The 22,534-nt window shown below is 37.2% G+C and overlaps 1 protein-coding gene across 1 annotated transcript in view; it reads right to left on the reverse strand.

Annotated features, from left to right (window-relative positions):
• Positions 1-10,278: 10,278 nt before the first annotated feature.
• SLC39A12 (solute carrier family 39 member 12) overlaps positions 10,279-22,534 on the reverse strand; it is a 71,746-nt gene continuing 59,490 nt past the window's right edge. The window contains exon 13 of the mRNA XM_045874326.2: positions 10,279-10,850. Within this exon, the coding sequence (XP_045730282.1) occupies positions 10,722-10,850 (129 nt within the window). The 3' untranslated portion in view covers positions 10,279-10,721. The remainder of the gene's footprint in view (positions 10,851-22,534) is intronic.

The following is a 22,534-nucleotide window of genomic DNA, read 5'->3' on the forward strand; positions in this document are numbered from 1 at the left end:
CTCATCTCCACAATGGTTTAACATGGGACTTAAATGATGAGAGAAATATTATAGGTAAAGCAATAAGCAAGTGCCTTGTATAAAGAAGTTCAATAAATAATAGCTATCACTATTATCATTAAAGTATAATTCTGTTTATGCCCTCTGTCCTCACTTCATTTAAAAAAAAAAGAAAAGGCAAAACTTACTTCCATGAACTCTAAGTGTTGGTCTCAGTATTGTACTCATTACCTGGGTTCATCACACATAACACTATCACAGAATACTATCTCTCTTTTTTTTTTTTTTAAGATTTATTTATTTATTTGAGAGAGTGAGAATGAGAGAGAGAGAGTACATGAGAGGGGGTAGGGTTAGAGGGAGAAGCAGGCTCCTTGCTGAGCAGGGAGCCCGATGCGGGACTCGATCCAGGGACTCCAGGATCATGACCTGAGCCGAAGGCAGTCGCTTAACCAACTGAGCCACCCAGGCGCCCCTACTATCTCTCTTGAGCAGAAAAAATATGTAGACAATTTCTGACATCTATTCCTATCTATTCATTTATTGTAACTGCTGATCTGGGTAACTTAGTATCCAAAGAGCATCTGTCCTTTCCAAGTTGACCTGAGAGACAGGTATTTCCCTCTGCATTTTTTTTAAAGGGCAATGCATTTAAAACTTAAGAGTTTTTTAATCCATAGTAAACACATTAGGTGACCTTGCACATCTAACATTTTGCAATTGCTTATTCTATTGCTCCAAATCACAAGATAAATAAACACCTTCTGACTCAAGATGTGGATATAGAAGGATCCTCTTCCCACCGACAAACCTACAACTACATAAGGAATAATTTCTTCTGAAAAGAAAGCCCTAAAACTAGCTGGGAGGGAACTCAAAATCCTAACCTTTTTCCTGAGGAACGAAGGTTTTGAACCTCACATCTGGCATCTCAACTTTAAGAGCTCTACCTGAGAGATGAGCCCCCAAAAAACCTATTTTTGAAAGTTAATGGGACTTGCCCCCCCAGCCCACAAGACTACAGTGAGCTAAGAAACAGTTCTTAAATAGCTTACACAGAGCCTCACCCATGCCAGGGCCCAGGGCAGAAGAAGCTGAATGAAAAGTGCCCAGACTTTTTGTGAAAGAGACTTATTTGCTTATTTTAAAGCATCAGCCTGAGGGGCAGGCATCCAATTTAACACACAGCTAGGGGGCCTAGTGAAATATTCTTCAAAGACAGAGGTTGGCAGGCACCATCTTAGCGCTCTCCCTCTGCCTCATTCCAGCACCATTATCTCCCAGAAAGGAGCTTCTATATTTATCTGGTGTCCTGATTTTTACAGCTGCTGCCCAGGACAAACCTCTAGATTGCCTGGCTCTGGTAGCCAGTGTGGCTTATGCTGGTGGGTCCCCCAGGACTGAAACAAAGAGAGAAAGAGCTCTTAACCAGCTCCAATGCGCAGAGCACAGCAGAGAGGCAACAGGCTGAGGCCACCAGTCTTGCTGTTCAAGAAACCCATTAGCTTGTCTTTGTAGCCGTGGCCTGAAGGCAGGCTTCCAATTAAACACACACAGAAAGATTGACACTAATCCTCTTCAGGGACTTCAGAGTGGGAGTGATATCATTGTGCTCTCCCTCTGCTGTGCTCCAGAACACGTGCATATCCCACAAGGGATCTTGTGCACACATCTGGCACCCCAGCTTTTGTGTCTGCTACACAGAGTACACGGCCTTTGATAGCCTAAGTGTGATGGCCAGTGTGGGTTGTGTCCAAACGTTCAGTGGGTTGGTGGCAAAAAAACAAACAGTTCTCACACCTAGGTTCAGTGCGGAGGGAACAGACAGAAACACCTGCCTTCCAGTCTTCCTTTGAAAGAGACAAATTTGCGGGCGCCTGGGTGGCTCAGTTGGTTAAGCCACTGCCTTCGGCTCAGGTCATGATCCTGGAGTCCCGGGATCGAGTCCCGCATCAGGCTCCCTGCTCGGTGGGGAGTCTCCTTCTCCCTCTGACCCTTCCACCTCTCATGTGCTTTCTCTCTCTCATTCTCTCTCAAATAAATAAATAAAATCTTTAAAAAAAAAAAAAAAAGAAAGAGACAAATTTGCATATTTTAGAAGTTGCTACCTGAGGATCTGGCTTCTAATCAGCCTGAATCTAGGTGTTGACTGAGATCCTCCCCTTTGGGACAGTGACAGGTGTAGCACACCCTCAACTATTGGGAGCCACTAAAGTAGAAAGAAGGCTGCTTGGACAATCACGAAAGTTTGAGAGACAACCAAGAGCTAGGGCGGGGTTGAACAATAAGCTTCATCTCCTGCATGGGTATACTCCTTCAAGACTGGGAGAGATGACTGTTTTATCTAATGCACAGAAACCAACATAATGAGTCAAGGAAAATGAAGAAATAGAGAAATATGTTCCAAATGAAAGAACAAGATAAAACCTCAGGAAAAGGCTTTAATGAAACAGAGATAAGTGATTTACCTGAAAAAGAGTTCAAAATAATGGTCATAAAGATGTTCACTGAGCTTGGGAGAAGAATGGCTGAACAAACTGAGAATTTAACAAAGATAGAGAAAATATAAGAAAGTACCAAATAGAAATCACAGAGCTGAAGAATACAATAATTGAACTGAAAAATACAAGAAAGGTTCAACATCAGATGAAGCAGAAGAAAGGATCAGCGAACTCAAATACAGGACAGTGGAACTAACTCACTCAAAGCATCAAAAGAAAAGAGAATGAGGGGCGCCTGGGTGGCTCAGTTGGTTAAGCGGCTGCCTTCGGCTCAGGTCATGATCCTGGAGTCTCAGGATCGAGTCCCGCATCGGGCTCCCTGCTCGGCAGGGAGTCTGCTTCTCCCTCTGATCCTCCCCCTCTCATGCTCTCTGTCTCCCATTCTCTCTCTCAGATAAATAAAAAATCTTAAAAAAAAAAAAAAAAAAGAGAAGAGAATGAATATAGCTTAACAGACTTAATGGGACACCATTAAGCAAACCAACAAACCAACATTTGCACTATAAGGGTCCAAGAAAGAAAGGAGAAAGTAAAATGATCAGAAAATTTATTTGAAGAAATCATGACTGAAAACTTCCCTAACCTGGGGAAGGACACATACATACAGATTCAGGAATCCCAAAGGGATCCAAATAAGAGAAACCGAAAGAAACCCACACCAAGAGACACATTATAATTAAAGCATCAAATTCAAAGACAAGGAAAAGAATCTTCAAAGCAGCAAGAGAAAAATAAGTTGTCAAAAACCAGGGAATCCCCGTAAGATCATAAGCAGATTTTTTAGCAGAAACTTTGCAGGCCAGAAGACAGTGGCACCATATATTCAAAGTGCTGAAAAAAAACCTGCCAATCAAAAATACTCTACTGGGCAAAATTTTCTTTCAGAATTGAAGGACAGATAAAGAGTTCTAGACAAAAACTAAAGAAGCTTATTATCACCCAAAAGGCCTACAAGAATTGTTCAAGGGACTTCTTTAAGCTGAAACAAAATGGTAATAATTAGTGAAGGGAAAACATATGCAAGTATAAATTTCACTGGTAAAGGTAACTAATCTAATGTAAAGGTGATGGATTAATCACTTTTAAAGGCATATGAAAGTCAAAGACAAATGTAAGTAAAAAAATACTAAAACTGCAATAATTTGTTAATGGATGCATGAGATGAAAAGATGTAAGTTTTGATATCAAAAATAAAATGTTGGGAGGGAATGTAAAAATGTAGAGATTTAGATGCATTCACACTTAAGTTGTTACAAACTTAAAATAAATTGTTATAAGTGTGTATATATATATATTTATATATATCTATCTCATGGTAATGGAAAGCAAAAACCTATAGTAGATCCAAAAAAGAGAAAGAAAGGAATCAAAGGCCTCTACAGAAAATCATCAAATCACCAAGAAAACGAGCAAGAGAAGAAAGAAAAAAGGAATTACAAAACAGCCAGAAAACAATTAACAAAATGGCAATAAGTATGTACCTATCAATAATTATTTTAAATGTAAATAGTCTAAATGCTCCAATCAGTGGACATAGGATGGCTGAATGGGTAAAAAAAAAAAATTCCATTTATATATTGCCTATAAGAGACTCACTTCAGAAGGAAGGACACACACAGACTGAAAGTAAAGTGATGGAACAAGATATTCCATGCAGATGGAAATCAAAAGAAAGCTGAGGTAGCTATACTTAAAACAGACAAAACAGACTTTAAGACAAAAATGGTAACAAGAGACAAAGAAGGTCATTGCATAAGGAGAAAGGGGTCAGTCCAAGAAAAGGACATAACACTTGTAAATATTTAGCCACACAACATAGCAGCACATAAATATGTAAAGCAAATATTAACAGACCTAAACAGGGAAATATACAGCAATACAATATACAAAAATCTGTTGCATTTCTATATACTAGTAATGAACTATCAGAAAGATAAACTAAGAAAACAATCCATTTCCAATTGTATCAAAAAGAATAAAATACTTAGGAATGAATTTAACCAAGGATGTGAAAGGCCTGTACACTCAAAACTCTAAGACACTGATGAAAGAAATTGAAGAAGACACAAATAAGTTGAAAGATATTCCATGCTCATGGATTGGAAGAATTAATATTGTTAAAATGTCCATGTTACTCAAAGCAATCTACAGATTCAATGCTATCCCCATGAAAATTCCAACAGAAATAGAACAAATAATCCTAAAATTTGTATGAAACCACAAAGACCCCAAATAACCAAAGCCATCCTGAGGAAGAAGAACAAAGCTGGAGGCATCCTGCTCCCTGATTTCAAACTCTTTACAAAGGTAGAGTAATCAAAACAATGTAATACTGGCATAAAAACATAAATAGATCAAAAGAACAGAACTGAAGGCCAGAAATATACCTATGCATGTATATGGTCAATTAGTTTATGACAAAGGAGGCAAGAATACACAATGGGGAAAAGACAGTCTCTTCAATAAAGTCTTGAGAAAACGAGAGCTACATGCAGAAGAATGAAACTGGACCACTGTCTCATACCATACACAGAAACCAACTCGAAATGGATTAAAGACTTGAAAATAAGACCTGAAATCTTAACACTTTTAGAAGAAAACATAGGTGGGAACCTCCCTGATATCAATCTTGGTGAGGACTTTTTAGATTTGACACCAAAAGCCCAGATAAAAATGAACAAGTGGGACTTCATAAAACTAAGCAGCTCTGCACAGCAAAGGAAACCATCAGCAAAACAGAAAGGGAGAAAGTACTTGCAAATCAGGTATCTATTAAGAGGTTAATATCCAAAGTAGAGGAAGAACTCATACAGCTCAATGGTAAAACAAACAACTCCCCCCAACAAAAAAATCCAATTAAATAATAGGCAGAGGACCTGAATAGACATTTTTCAAGTAAGACTTCCAAATGGCCAATAGGTGTATGAAAAGATGCTCAACATCACTAATCACCAAGGAAATACAAATCAAAACTGCACTGAGCTATCACCTCATATAAGTCAGAATGGCTAGTATCAAAAAGACAAGAAATAACAAGGGTTGGTGAGGATGTGGAGAAAAAAGGAACCCTCATGCTCTACTGGTGGGAATGTAATTGGTGTAGCCACTATGGGAAACAGTATGGAGATTCCCCAAAAAGACACTTCTTATGATCTTATGATCCAGCAATTCACTTCTGGGTATTTATCTGAAGAAATGAAAACACTAACTCAAAAAGATATCTGCATCCCCGTTTTTGTCACAGCATTATTTATAATAGACAAGATATGGAAACCTAAGTGTCCATCAATGGATGAATGGATAAAGAAAATTTGAGATTTATATTTATACCTATATATGGTGATATATATACCTCCATATATATATGTATATATATACATATAATATGTATTAGACATGAACTGTATATATAAAGGGATATCGATATACATGTAGTGATGTGAGGTGTATACATCACCATATATATATATCAGTATTCCTTTATATATATATAATATATATACTCCACATATATATTAATATTCCGTATAATATTCCATTATACACACACACAAAAATGGAATATTATACAGCCATAAATAGAAGGAAATCTGGCCATTTTATAAAAAGATTTTATTTATTGATTTATTTGACAGAGAGAGAGAGATAGAGCACATAAGCAGACAGAGCGCCAGGTAGAGGGAGAGGGAGAAGCAGGCTCCCTGCTGAGCAGAAAGCCCGACACAAGGCTCCATCCCAGTACCCTGGGATCATGACCTGAGCCAAAGGCAGACGCTTAACGGACTGAACCACCCAAGCACCCCAGATCCTGCCATCTTTGACAACATGGTGGAAGTTGAGGACAGACATTAAGCTAAGTGAAAGAAGTCAGAGAAAGATACTGTATATTCTCACTGATAAGTGGAATCTTAAAAACAAACAAGAAAAAATCCCAAAACAAATATATAGGTCCAGAGAACGGATTGGTGGTTGCCAGAGGCAGGAGGATAGGGGTGGGAGATACACACGGAGGTGTCAAAAAGTATAAACTTCGAGTTATGAAATCAGTAAGTCATGGGATGTTAACACACAGCATGGTGACTATAGTCAATAATACTGTATTGTATATCTGAAAGCTGCTGAGAGTAGATCTTAAAAGTTCTCACAAGAAAAGAAATTTGTAACTATGTGTGGTGATGGATATTGTGAACTAGACTCACTGTGGTAAACATTTCATGATATATACAAATATCAAGTCATTTTGTTGTACTTCTGAAATATAATGTTATACGTCAGCTATATCTCAATTAAAAAAAAAAACCCTTGCAGCCTAGACTCCAAATCCTCATGGGGAGAAATGAACATGAATTAGGTAGTAAAAGCAACCTCAAATGACTAAGGTCTTGCAGGTGAAGAGTTTGACTGGGCAGGACCAGGGAGGGCTGGAGATTGTTAAGGTGGCTGGACTAGATTCACAGATCTGAATTAAGTCCCACGTCAACTCCTTTACAGAGAGATAAGAGCTCAGGCAATCATTCAGACTCTCCAAACCTCAGTTTCCCCTCTGTAGAGGCCATGTGATGTAGGGATTAAGATCACAGATTCTGGAGCCAGGCTACCTTAGATCTGTAAGCGTGGGCAAGTTAACTGACCTCTCTGGGCCTCAGTTTGTTCATCTGTAAAAGGGGGCATGAAAATAGTATTAGGCCTATATTCTCAGGGTTCTTAAGAGAATTCAATGACTCTCATAAAGCACTTTTAACAGTGTCTGTGCTATACATATACACAGTGCTATAAATACGTTTGCCATTATAACACTCCTATAAAATCAAAGAGTTGAATTAAATGTTTGTCTTTGGTTCTGGCACCAGCATTATGTGATCCTGTAGGCTGAGTCTATGGGCACTCTTCATTGCTTGATATTTAAGGGAATGCTGAGTCAGTGAGACAAGCTAACCCAGAAAACAGAAGTCCTACATACTTTGCAAAATTTTGAGTGAAGCCAAGGGTACAGATGGGAATCGGTGGGAGCCCAGGTGGGTTACAGCTGGACAAAGCATCTTTCTCTGTGGGCAGAGGAAGAGGGAAATTTTTTGTTCCAAGAAGTTATAAGGCTATTAAATGGCAGCACTGGGATTTGAACCAAGATTCCAGTGTAAAGCCTGATTTTTTAATGATCACACAGGAGTCCCAACCTGATTAGTCCAGTCTACCCTACTGATGATTAGCCTCATGATACAACCCTGCCCCTCCAGCTTTGAAGGAGAAAGGAAAGGGTAAAGGTACAGTGTCCTGACAGGTGTGTCTTACAGAAAAAGGCACAGTCTCACCCCCGAAGTGTGGGTTCTGGGAGGAATGGTATTGGCCATAATTTATAGGTGCATACATAGAACACGCTCATCCTGGTAAGTACGCAGCACTGGACCCATCTTCCCTGGCCCCACACTTAGCGTCACAGCGACATGGTGCCAATTCCCCTTCCCCTAAAGATGGCTGTCACTGGGTGATGGCTGTCCAAGTAAGATTTCTGTGTGATTGGCTCTTTGATTTTGCTCGTGGACCATTTCTAGCTCAGTGACTACAAAACAGATCAGTCACCAAGGAGAAATACAGTGGAATCCTAAATTTAGGCCTGGCAAACAGAAATACTCTAACATTATTGAGAAATTTGGCTTCAAGGAAAACACCAATTACGACAAATCTTGTAACACATGGTTTAGATGACTTACCGGGATGACGAAGTTCAACCACTCTAAATTTAGGCTCTGTCCATATTTAGAAGGCAAATAATTGTCATAATAGTTTTATCATTACCACTCAACTTTGAGGAAAAAGAATTTCTAGCAATTCTAAGATTATTTGTAGCTGGAGGTCCATCTCAGGCTGTTGGGTTACTCAGTGGATTAGCGAAGAGCCAGCTAAGGTAGCAGAAGGAAGGAGTGGGGAGCCTAGAAAGGTACCCTCAGAAGCCATTACATCACACCATTCTTAGGTTACCCTACAGGTGACCTCTGATGGCCAGGACTGATGGCTTACAATCAGGGCACTAGTTGTAGGCTTACAAAATGCTTACTGGGGATGTCCCTCCACTCATTCCAACATGTGGCTCCCTTCAATCCCCTCCACCCCATGCCCACGACCTCATCCTAGAGGTCGGATGAAACTCACTCTAACTTGAAGGTTATGGAGTAGCTCACATCGAACATTTTAATTTAGGAGGCCCCAAACCACTGTAAACATGAACTTTGAATAAAGTCATCCATCAGAGCTTTCCTAATTAAATTGGCATAAATTAAGGCTTAATGTCAACATCAGAACTTGGTCATAGAAACCAAAACACAGATGGTGCCAGGTGCTTCTCGTATGCAACCTCCACGCCGTGGTGACCTGTACAAAGGTGCTTTTGTTCAGCTCCAAATTATTAGGTTCTTTTTTTTTTTTTAAAGATTTTATTTATTTATTTGAGACAGAGAATGAGATAGAGCATGAGAGGGTCAGAGGGAGAAGCAGACTCCCTGCCGAGCAGGGAGCCTGATGCGGGACTCGATCCCGGGACTCCAGGATCATGACCTGAGCCGAAGGCAGCCGCTTAACCAACTGAGCCACCCAGGCGCCCAAATTATTAGGTTCTTTAACAAAAAAAGGGCAAAACTCGATGTCAGGTCTGCTTACCTTTAAGGCAAATCTAAATAAAAGTGCCTCCCTGTGGACTCCTCATCCGGTAACTGATCCGATGCTCCCAGGCAAGGACGCAAAGGGAAAGGAGTTTCAACCTAGGAACGCTGGTCTGGCATGAGGTTTGCGGTGTTAATCAACTTAATTAGAATCACACAGCATTTGGGCAACAGAGTCGTGCACCTGCTCTTTCTTGAAACCAGGTGTGCCTGACTTCTACACACCAGTGGAGCTCAAAGGGCCCCACCCCGCCGACCAGCAGCCTCGGTATCACCTGGAGGTCGTTCAAAATCAAAGTCTCAAACCCTGCCCAGACCTTCAGAATGAGAAACTCTCCGTATGGAGACGAACATTCCATGTTTGAATAAATCCTCCAGTTGATCTTAATGTAGGCCAACGTCTGTGAACTACTGCACTTTATCATGAGGCCCCCTTAAATCAAGCTCTAAAGACCACTGAAGAAGAAACCAGCCTCATTTTGAAATCAAATAAAGGTGGTTGAAAAAGATGGTGCTTGTGTGGGACATGGCAAAGAGTATGTGTACCGGTAAGAAAGAAGCAGAAGAGACGTATTTGATCGAGTGCCATGAGTCATTTTGACAGTAAAATGGGCCTTTTCCCTTGTCAAGATATATCAATAAGAAAATAAAAATATTAGGCCTCTGTTTTCCAAGAAAAATAACTAAAGCCAGGATATTTTCTATTTTAATAATTTTTCTGGGTTATCAGTACTGCAGCTTGCACATTTCACGAACTTACCTACTGAAATAACATTTAGGTTTACTCAAGAAAATATAAACTATATCGCATCATCACTAATATTGTATCCATAGGCGCAGTCTGTGGAAATTGTGAGAGCTATGACTCTAGCTTTATGAATTTAAAAAAATTCTTAACTTCCCTTTTTGTTTCCATTTCTCCTTACCTAGAACAGATTTTATTTGGTGATTAGAAAGAATGCCGATCTATTATCCTTTAGGCTTCCTGAATTTGCTGATTTATAAGCATTTATGAGCCAGTGGGTAATGCTTCCAGGTGAACTGTTATATTGGTTTTCCAAGAATTGACTCAGAATCTGACACCCAGTAAGAGAAGGTCATACAAATCATCACATTAACACGAGACTTTATTACATTTATTTGTAATTTATTTTGCTTATGGTTTCTCGTCTTACAAGAAGAAAAATATTATTGACATCAAAGAAGTTGCCGCCGATTTGATCCCAGCAGGCGTCTGTCCACTTCAAACACTACAAACATTCTTTGTTAGCAAAACAATATTGTTTGAAAGTTTACCAGCATTAATTTAGAATTTGCTAATTACTCAAAAAGATAGGAGTTCCATCATGGTGCTGGGTACTGATACCAAAATTTTAATTGAGGACAACCTGACATTTATATCCTAAGACAAAAGTGCATCATAAAATTAATAAGTTAATGAACTAAATAACACACACCCTTCCTCGAAGATAAAAATGCTTAATTTACCAGCCACTCTAGAGTACAACAAAAGAAACAAAATTAAGCCGTATAAATTCGCTTTTGAAGGATTTTGATACTCTTTAACTTATATTTTAATATTTTGTTCATATATAGCCAACAGTAAGAGAGAAAGCCAACCTAGGGTCAATCCAAAGTTCTGCAGGAGAAACATCAACCAGGGTCGCCGTGTTTGAACATGAGTCATTTCAGGAAGCTAAAAAAAGAATAAAAAACCAGAATAAGATCCAGATATACTCACTGCTGGGAAAAGTTTGGTGGGAAAACATGAGAGACTCTGTTATTCAGAACTTAATAACCTTTCAAATTCCCAAAACAGTTACAAAATGCTTAATACCTACTCTTGACCAAAATTTAAAAGTATAAGATAAATTAAATCATTCGACTGTAATTAGAAGGATCCTAGTGTTGCCAGAAGTCTTAAAATGACAGTTATCAGCTGAAAGCCAACCCAACCCTTCTTACTTTTGTTTTCAGAGAGTGCTTAAATGTAAATAGATAGTAGATATAAAGTATTATTTTTGACTGTTCTGTTAGGTTTATGAAGCCGCTAAATATACTTGTTGTTACAAAGCATATATTTGTTTCCTTTCAAAGAGATCACCAAAGAGGTCACCAAGGTCTTCCTGACCTTTAGGACAATAAAGACATCACGCGCTAGAGCTGTGTTTTACTCTTGGAGAGGCAAGAGGCAGCTGTATGGTTAGTGGAATGGCTTTAATACCATGTAGAAGAAAACGTTCTTGTGAGCATCCGGGGGAAAAGCACCTCAACATGTTCCTTTTTAAAAATCTCTTTGTATTTATTTTTTTTAGTTGAAGTATAGTTGACATTGTTACCTTAGTTTTGAGTGTACAACATAGTGATTTCACATCTCTATACATTGTGCGCTCACCACAGATGTAGCGACAGTTGGTCACCTTACAAGGCTAGAATACCATGGACGGTATTCCCTATGCTGTAGCTTTCATCCTCGTGGTGTTTCCGTCCCATGTTCCTTTGAATCCCTCATCCTAAGAAGGTGAGAGTGACTATATCTTTTGCATGACATAGTCATTTCTATTGGAAAACCGGCTTAGGTCAACATGAAGGCAAGACGTCACCGGACCATGACATTATTGACATTTCAGGTTGGATAATTCTTTGTTATGGGGCTCTTGTGTGTGTTAAAGGATGTTCAGCAGCATGCCTGGCTTCTACCTGACAGTTGTCAGCTGTTACCTCTGACCCCAGTTGTGACAACCGCAAATGTCTCCAGATGTTGTCACATGTCCCCTGGGGGGATAAAAAAAATCACCTCTGGTTGAGAACTCCTGCATTACTTACAGCAAGAAAAAGGTAACACCTATAAAATATGCCAGGGTTTTAGATTTATGGCAGTCAAATGGTTGATGTATTCTTTTTCTAGGTTGACTTGTTTTTTTTTAATGTCTGTACAAGAGCATCCTGAATGTTCTCTTTGGGTATGCTTGAGATAGATATTTCTCCGTTTGATTAGAGAAATTGACAAGATGAAGATTAGGATTATTGTGACCTGCTATCTCACACCCTAACACTGAGCAGTGGGCCAAAAGGCAAAGTAGGATCCAGAAATGCTGTCCTGGGTAGATAACCTTAAACAAATTATGTGTCCTTTTGATGTTTTTCTGCCATGTTTAAACATAAGTTTAGCCATACTACTTTAGAGTAATCCTGTATGGTTCATTATCTATTATAAATTTACAATGACATTTTGAAAATCCATAGACTATTCCCAAAGAGCTAGCAATCGATGGTACTCTTGAGGGAATAACAAGATACATGCATTGGAGGTACCCAATACATCTGAGTCTCAACAGTTTGTAAGCAATTTCCTTCAAGCATTTACTTCAAGGCCAGACAACACAGGTGACCAGTTTCCTTCTGTCTCAATTATTTGTCTATCAGACCATCTGTGAGACATAATTATGCCATCTCTGGTCACATAAAGGCTCAAACTTTGACTAACCTTATCTCCAAATACACTAAGACATTGTGTAGTTCCCTCTCCTTGTTTTGCAAGCAAGGTAATTAATATTCATCCTCAAGATGTGGATGAATTAACATCTCGTCTTATGTCTATTGTGTCTAGTGCCACCTGGGTGTTCATCTCTGATGAAATAGAAGTAATTTCTAAAAAGATTTCTTTTGGGCAAATACTCCTAAAATAGGAATAACTGACTGAACCATCGTGATTGTTTTTAGTGAATTGTTGAGAAAAATACTTCAGCCAAGATACAAAGCATGGTGGTGAAAACGGTTCTATTCAACAGGTAGAACTTGAGATACATTTTCAAACCATCAATTTCTTAACCTACATTTTAGAAAGCTCATTTTCTAAGTTCCATCTTTGCCTCAAACGTCTACTCAGGGTCTTTGGTTGGAAAGAAGTAGGTCTTGATTAGGTAGATTTAATAGCCAAAATGTTTAAGATACAAAACTGCAAAGATTAAGTTAGTGTCTTTGGACTTCCTTCATAATCTCAAACAAGTTTCTGTCCCAACTAAATCAAAAAAATGCCACAATTTTTAAAAAACAAGTGTTTGATCTATTGTTTTTCTCACCAGCCTAAGTTTATAGACCAGCTGTTGGCTTATAGTAACACATGATAAAATTGAATAAATGTGTTTAGAAGAGTTTCCAGGCTCTGTCAGTGGCCACACTCCCAGTAAGAAAACCAAGAATCTTTGATTCTTGAGTATGTAGATGACATTATCCACAAGAAAACACCATGAATATTTTACAGCTCCAGGAGCCACCATTCACATAAATGCAATATCTTCTGGGAAGTTTTGCAGCAGGATCCCTGCTTTTCACTTTTTAATCAAAATAACTGGCTGTACAATATCTTGCCATCCATGTAGGTGTGCCTCCTAGCAGCTCATTTTTTCCTTGAGGTCCTTCAGGATGCTCAAGCTGAAGGTCTTATGCAGTGCTTACTTTCATTTTCATCTGTTTTATCATGCCCTTTCTTATATCCCGCACCCCCATTTACTCCTCATAATCCTGCAAGAGACAAAATTATTAACTCCTTTTAGTTAGGAGGAAACAATGGCTCAAGGAGGATAATGACTTACTCAAAGTCACATGGATGTGACGTCAGAACTAGGACAAGAAGCCAGCTCATCTCATTACTGTAGAGGACTGTAGGAACGCAGACAATACAGACTCCCATCTTTGGCCCTCCATTGTATTCATGTTTGTTCAGTGAGCTCTCTTAGGGCTATGTGTTCTGGCCCCCTTGGAGATTAATATACATACCTTAGAAATGCCCACTGAGGCTGGGATTAGGGGAAGCTTATTTTGGCCTCCCATGAATCTGTTAGAGATAACATAGTCTTTCCCCTTCCTGATGCACAGGTGATGCCCAAGATCTAATTAAAAGTTAGCTGTCAGTTAGGGGCATGCAAGCCCTTGGAGGTGCATATGAATCTCATGACAATGACCTTCTGCGTGTCCCCTCTATATAATCTGTGCACTAAGGTCTGGATTTTGCAGAGAATAACTATACCGCTGCCATGGATCATTGCCTGCCCTACCCCCCCATCGATAAATTACCCTGAATAAAATTTTGTGTGAACTATATGGAGTGGTCTCCTTCATTTTCTGTTTTCACCATGCTTTCTCAGTTTGGGGGATACTTTACTGTCTCTCGTCCACCTTCTAACAAGGACATATAAAGGCCTGTAAAGACCAGCTCTCTACCTGAAATTCATCTCTATAATGACCGACACATTTCTACCTAATTAGAAAAAAGTGTAAATATCAATGCTAACAATGTTCAACTAGACATAAAAGTCATTGCATGTGAAAACATAATGAAAATATATTATGCAACATATAGATATCATGCTGCTTTTGTTATAAAAGTTATGTTATTGGTTCTGTTTTTAAGGCAGACAACATGTACTTGAAAAAAGCTATTAAAAAAAAGACTAATTTTGTAAGCCTATAAAAATGGACAATGAAAATCAACATTTCAGAAAAAAGTTTGAGAGTCTCATTCTGATATGGATCATCTTAATTTGGATGGTCTATCTGATCTTTTCATGTCTGTACATAAATGGGCTTGGGAAGAAAATCCAGCTAAGCTTACTTTTGAGACAATACTTGGCTCCTTTCTGAATGATTATGGATGAACATATAAATCATAATATCTCTTGGATATACACCAAAATGCCAGAGAGTCTTACAAGAAGTCTTTCCAAAAGATACAAATATAAAATGCCAAATCTCAACCACGTCTGATTACAGCATTTCACTTACTTTGAATCTGCTCATATTTTCTTTTATCATTTTGGCCAGTAAATTTTGAAGGAAAATAAACATCCATATGAATTAATTTTTAAGGGTATATATTTCATTTTTTCTTTTAAAAATATTCCTGACATCAGCTTTATTACTTCCCATTTCCCCCTGGATTTCAAGAAAGAAAAGTCCCCTTTTCCTCTAGGGCAATTAAATTCTTTTATTGAACAATTTTATAGATCTTGATTTATACCCTAAGACTAGAGGGGGTGAAATGATGGATAGAGTATGTTAACAATGAAGAAAATGGTCAGGAAAAAAGAGAAGAAATGTTAGCAAAACACCTTTGCCCAGAGATAGAGCCAAGAGATATATTTTTTAGATTTCAGCCAGAAACTTGGAAACCTTGAGGTAGAAAGTAATTTTCTTTTTTACCTGCAATGTTTAGCAAGTTCCCCAACTCAAATCAGTGGATGCCAAAACATAACAGTCAAGGAATTGTAATTTTCTGGCAAGAAAAATTTAAAAAAGAAGGAAAAGAAATAAGAAAATCTTTACCTAAAAGGTAGTCTTTTATCATGGCATTGTTTTGTTTTGTTTTCAAATTTGAATCAGACACAGGAGAGAAATTACCCAAGATGCACCAAGTCTACACAGCGACTGACTTGTCTGCAGATAATGACCCCTATAATTCTAACGAACTGAGATGTAGGTATGATGGCCAACTGCTAATTAGAATTTCTGAACATTTTAGAAAGTTATATTAAGTAAATGATTTACACTTGAGTCAGTGTCCATAACTGTATTCATAGTCAAGCTAAAGTTTTAAAAGGAATACTCACAGAGAACGTTAGAGCCCATCAGGAAAGAAACCAGAAAAATTATAATGTCATACGCTATGTAATAATTATATACCAGGGAAGACGTATCACACAGGAGGATGATCTATAAAACATTCTCTAGAACTAAGATTTTTGGTCTCTCCTTACACATCTAAGCTTCAGAGTCTTGCCATGCAAAGCCTTCTCTGTCTACTTCCATCTGTAATCTGAAACTGGTTTCTTGTTGGTGTTAAAGATCTCTCATTAGATATTTCAACATTTGCTTTCAGTATGAATCATAAATGTACATACTGAAAAAGAAAGTTCAGCATCCAATGCTTCTAAAAAACACTAAAAAAACTAAGTCCTTTCATTATGAAAAACTTACAATTTAAATATAAATATTCAACATTCACTTGCTGAAGACATTTGGCGATGTCTCTTTTGAAGGTTAAGATTGTAATTCAAATATTTTTCCTCTCTCAGGAATGCATAGTTTTTGGCATTATCAACTTTCAAGAGAAATGATTTGCTTCTCCATTCATGAACCTCCCTTGATAACTGACTTATACCATCTTCTTTTCAGAAGATCCCTTAAACCCTTTGTGCACACTGAGTTGGGCATATACATTTACATTTGCTAAAAGGAACCACTTTTGTTCCTAAGAAATATGATGAGAGAGAAAACCTCAGAAACTTATTTTATAGGCTGTCCTAATAATGCTTAATCTCTCTAGGGGCACATATTCCATGCACTGCTCTTACTGTCACATTTGTAACAAGCTTAATTGTGTCCTTGCAGAAGACCCACATCTGAGAACAAGATGGAAATTTATGAGTGAAAGTCATGATTTGGCTTGCAAATCTGCAATTATCTGTTTGCATATGCAAACTATACACTTAAAAATTTAATATCAAAGACTTCTTGTTTCTGGTATGTTATACAAGATTAGAAGTCACTAATTCACCCAAGAGCAAGTAAAAAGACGAAGAAACTGAAAAATCGACAACTCTTCTCAGAAATGACAGAAAAGTGAGATCAAATGGCTGGCCCAAACACTGGAGAGAAAAACAAGTGTATATAGAGAATCAGACTTACCTGAGCAGAAACCTACAAGCAGAAACTTTTGTGGAAACCAGTGCCAGGGTAGAGAAATAAACTGTAATTGCCAAATTACTAGAGATTTAGTGTAGGTAAGCCTAAAAGTTAAAAAAATCTAAGGGGACCCAGTCTTAAGTCTTAATCCACACTTTTGTGGATTTTTCTGCCAGGAGCTCTACTGAATTTTCACAGTGAGTATTGGGGGGAAATCCCTTCATGCTTTCATCTGGAGGAAGATAAAGGAGCCATTTTGAAATATGCCAGAGGATTCTGATCTTAACAAGGACTTCCCTTAGGAGAAACTATTTTATCAGAGCCTAACCTGCTGGGGTTTTATTAGACTTTATCCTGCCTAGGGAAGGGAAATACTCAAATTCACCCGCCTCTAGCCATTCTCTTCCACCTAAAGGGGGAGGAGACAATAAATTCACCATCTGGGAGCACCAGCTCACCAAAAGACCAAGACCCAATCAAAGAACTATATAGTGCTTCCCCTTTCCCCATACCTTATTACTATATTATTAAAGGACTATTTACCACAGTTCCTTTTACCCAGTACATCATGTCATCCTTTCAACAAAAATAACATGAATTATGTGAAGGCAAAAAACACAGTTTGAAGAGACTGAACAACCATGAGAACCAGAGTCAGATACAGCAGGAAAGTTGGCATTATCAGACCAGGAACTTAAAACAAAACAAAACAAAAAAACTATGATTGATATGGTAAAGGCTTTAATGGGAAAAGTAGACAACATAAGCAATCAAAGATAATATAAATGGAGAGATGGAAATTCTAAGAAAGAATAAAAAAAAATGTTAGAGATCAAAAATACTGCAAGAGAAATGAAGAATGAAGGGCTTGTTAGTAGATTAGACATGGCTGAGGAAAAACTCTTGAGTTTGAAGTTATGACAGCAGGAACTTTCAAAATTGAAAATCAGAGAGAAAAATGACTAAAAAGACCCCCCTAAAACACAATATCCAAACCATGGGGGGAAAGGTGTAATATCATACCAGAAAAAAGAAAGAGAGAAAAAAACTGAAGCAATATCAGAAGCAATAATGGCTGTGAATTTCTCCCAAATTAATGTCAGGTACCAAATCACAGATGCAAGGAGCTCAAGGAATAGCAAGCAGGATAAAATTGAATCAATAATTAATAACCTTCAAAAAGGTTATTCACCAGTGAATTCAACCAAACAGGAAGAAATCATACTAATTCTCTACAATCTTTTCCAGAAGATAGAAGCAGAGGGAATACTTCCCAACTCATTCTGTGAGGCCAGCAATGTCTTAATATAGAAACTAAAGGCATTATATAAAAACTATAGAGCAATATTTCTTATGAACAGAGATGCAAAACTTCTCAAAATATTAGCAAATCGAATCCAACAATACATAAAAAGAATTATACACCATAATCAAGTGGGATATATCCAATTATATAAGGCTGGTTCAACATTCCACAATCAATTACTGTGATCTACATTGCAACATCAACAGGCTAAAGAAGATATCAATAGATGCATAAAAAGCATTGGCAAAATTCAACACCCATTTATGATAAAAACTCCCAGCAAACTAAGAAAAGAGAGAAACTTCCTCAAAATCATCATGATCATCTGTAACAAAAAAAACCCTACAGGTAACATCATGCCCAATGGTGAGAAACTAGAAAATTTACTGCTAGGATCAGGGACAAACAAGGATGTCCCCTCCCACAACTGTTTTTCAACATCAAATTGGAAGTCCTAGTGAGTGCAGTAAGAGAATAAAAGGAAATGAAAAGAATACCAAAAAAGGCCATCTATGTATAAAATCCAAAAGAATGATAAAAACAAACCCTCCTAGAACTAATAAGTGCTTATAGCAAGGTTGCAAGATACAAAGTTAATATACAAAAGTCAATTCTTACATATGAGGAAAATGAACAAGTGGAATTTGAATTAAAAACACATTACCATTTATATTAGCCCCCAAAATAGTGCTATACCCAAGTATAAATCTATATGAGAAAAAGTATAAAATTCTAGTAAAAGACATCAAGGAAAAACTAAATAAATCTAGAGATATTCCATGTTCATGGGCAGGAAAACTCAATATTGTCAAGATGTCAGTTCTTCTATATATTCAACACAACCCCATTCAAAATCTCAGCAAGTTATTTCATGGATATTGGCAAACTGATTCCAGAGTTTATATGAAGAGGCAAGAGACCCAGAATGGCCACCATAATACTGAATGAGAAGAATGAAGTTGGAGAGTTGACACTATCAGTCTTCAAGAATTACTATAAAATTATCACAACAGTGTGGAAATGGTGAAAGAACAGAGAAACAGATCAATGGAATGGAATAAAGAGGCCAGAAATAGAACCACATAAATATAGTCAACTGGTCTTTGACAAAGGAGCAAAAATAATAAAATGGAACAAAGATAGTCTTTTCAATAAATGGTGTTGGAATTATCAGACATCCACATGTTAAAAAAAAACAAAAACCAAAAAACAACCCTATAATGAATCTTTACACAGAACTTCTACCCTTCACAAAAATTAAGTCAAGAAGAATCATAGGTCTAAATGGAAAACACAAAACCATAAAAATCCTAGAAGATAACAAAGGAGAAAACAGATGATGTTGGGTACAGGGATGCCTTTTAAAATATAATACCAGAGACATGATTCATGAAAGAAATAATTGATAAACTGATCTCTTTAGAATTAAATTTTCTTCTCTGTGAAAGACAATGTCAAGAAAATGAAAAGATAAACCAGAGACTGGAAAAAAATTTTTGCAAAAGACATATTGATAAAAGACTGCTATCCAAAACATACAAAGAACTCTTAAAACACATAAATAAGAAACCCAGTTTTTAAAAAAATGGTTAAAAGACCTGAATAGACACACCTCTCCAAGGAAGGTACACAGATGGCAAATAAGCATATTAAAAGGTGTTCAACATGATATGTCACTAGCAAATTTCAAGTGAAAACAGCAATGAGATATCTCTACACAACTACTAGCATGGCCAAAATCCAAACGTTGACAACACTAAATGCTGACAAGGATCTGGAGCAATAGGAACTCTCATTTATTGCTGGTGGGAATGCAAAATGGTACAATCACTTTGGAAGACATTTGGAAATCTTTTATAAAACTAGCCATATTCTTATCATATGATTCAGTGATTACACTCCTTGGTATTCTCCTAAATATATAAAAAACTTAGGTTCATACAAAAACCCGCACACGGATATTTATAGCAGCTTTATTCATAATTGCCCAAACCTGGAAGCAACCAAGATGTTCTTCAGTAAGAGAATGGATAAATGCACTGTGGTACATCCAGACAATATTATTTAGTGCTAAAAAGAAATGACCTATCAAGCCACAGAACAATGTGGAGGAAACTTAAAGCATATTACTAAGTGAAAGAAGCCAATTTCAAAAGGTATATATTGTATGATTCCAACTACATTACGTCTGGAAAAGGCAAAACTACAGAGATAAAAAAAAAGATTAGTGGTTTCTAGGGGTTAGCAGAAAAGGAGGGATGAAGAGGCAGAATACAGAGGATTTTTAGGGCAGGGGAAATATTCTATATGATATTACAAGTGTGGTATATGTCACTTGTCAAAACACATAGAATGTACACCATCACACATGAATCCAAATGTAAACTACAGACTTTGGCTGATAATAATGTCAATATAGTTTCATCAGTTATAATAAATGTACCTCTGTGGTGTGGGATGTTGAGAGTGGGGGAGGCATGCATGTATAGGTCAGATGTTATTTAGGAATTCTCTGTACTTTCTATTCAATTTTGTCATTAACCTCAAACTGCCCTAAAAAAATATTTTTTTAATTAATTTTTAATTAAAAAAATTCCATTTCCCAGTTATACTAACCACATTTCAAGGCTTGATGGGATAGCCATACATGAGCAGTGGCCACCACTGCAGATAGTATAGACCAAAAAAAAAGCTGATCATCTAAGTCACTAGATAAATTTTTTTAAAGGTTTTATTTATTTGAGAGAGAGAGAGAGAGCATGATGGGGGGAGGGGTAGAGTGAGAAGCATACTCCCTGCTGAGCAGGGAGCCCGAAGCAGAGCTCAATCCCAGGACCCTGAGATCATGATCGGAGCCAAAGTCAGATGCTTAACCGACTGAGCCACCCAGGCACCCCTGTCACTAGATAAATTAAAGAAACACTCTTAGCAGGAAGTATAGGCCCACTGGGAGAAGAATTATAATGGTTATGGATCATTTTGTATTTCTTCTGTTCCACTCTCACATTCCTATTATTCTAAAAATAGAAAAAAAAAAGGAAAAGAAGAAGGAAAAACTAAAGCATATTTTGAGTTACTGAACTGTTTAGTGACATAGGTCAAACTAGATAGTGCCATTTCAAAGTCTTCTATTTATACTCAGGACAGAGGATTTTTTTCCAAATATTTTCCACAGTCTTATACCAGTAATATATCTAGATTTTTTGCAAATGATCATCATTGCTAGAAAGAGGCACTGGAACATCTGTATATTGTCAAATGCATGAGAAAAAAAATTAGCTTTGAATATTCACTCATCCACATATTCACGACAATGTTAATAAGGCAATCAATTAATTTTTCTTTGGATCTTTTGAAGGGTTATTTGATAATTATTCACAAATAACATGTTATCTAAAAAATGATTACAAAGAGACATGTAGGAGTTTTTCCATTAAATAGGTAGGTAGATAGGTTTATTATGGTTCTTAATGACACCCACAAGTTCACACAGTGTTTGCAAAATCGAACACTCAGTCTTTATGATCCTTTATACATATGCTGTCTCCAAGAAAATTTTCTGAGGAAGTCATCCATGAGATCACAACTTGCTGAAAAATTATAAATTAGAAAGACTGTTGGCCTTAATATATCCAATAAAAAGATAGCCTGATTTTTGTTTGTCTTTCTTCTCTCATCTGTCAGCTGACCAACTTACTTGTTTTAGTAAGTATTTAACCACAGAAACAATCACAGGACTTTTTTGCTTTTCTCCCAGACTGTTGACAACGTGAAGCCATACATAGGTTGTTTCTTCATAGAAGAGATCATCTCATGCTTTCAATAAACTTTAGATGAACTGAATTTTAAACAACCTATGTTAGTCCTAATGAGTAAACAAGATTGTATCTGGCATTCACTGTCACAGACTTCATAAATTTAAAAAGGAAGCTGCTCTACTAAAGAAAAAATCACACAAGGATCAAATTTGTCATACAGTCTTCATCCCTTCTAACTTTTGGAAAAAGTAAAGATTTCTTTTCTTTACATATTCTCAACAATGCATGTTTATCTACTCATACAACTATAATTGAGGAAGAAGAGAAAAAAATGGATAACATTGAGGCAGATTTCTGTTTCTAGTGAGTTAAAAAACAAAATGAGAGAAATGAGCTCATGTGATTAATGATTATTTTTTTCTAATGTTTTCTTCCCTGACTTGTAAATGTCTTTAACTTAAACAATTGTATTCACTATATTACATTTAAAAATTACTGCTTATGAAACATATCCTTCTGATAAATAAAAATTTGTTGCCCAGTGCCAATACCTTTTCTACTTCTGAGATGTTAAAATGCAATTAAAAATTCAGCAGTTGTGGGGCGCCTGGGTGGCTCAGTCGTTAAGCGTCT

Source organism: Mirounga angustirostris, unplaced genomic scaffold (assembly GCF_029215605.1).
Source record: "Mirounga angustirostris isolate CCGP_5_RB_7025 unplaced genomic scaffold, mMirAng1.0.hap1 SCAF_5, whole genome shotgun sequence".
Classification (NCBI taxonomy): Eukaryota; Metazoa; Chordata; class Mammalia; order Carnivora; family Phocidae; genus Mirounga; species Mirounga angustirostris.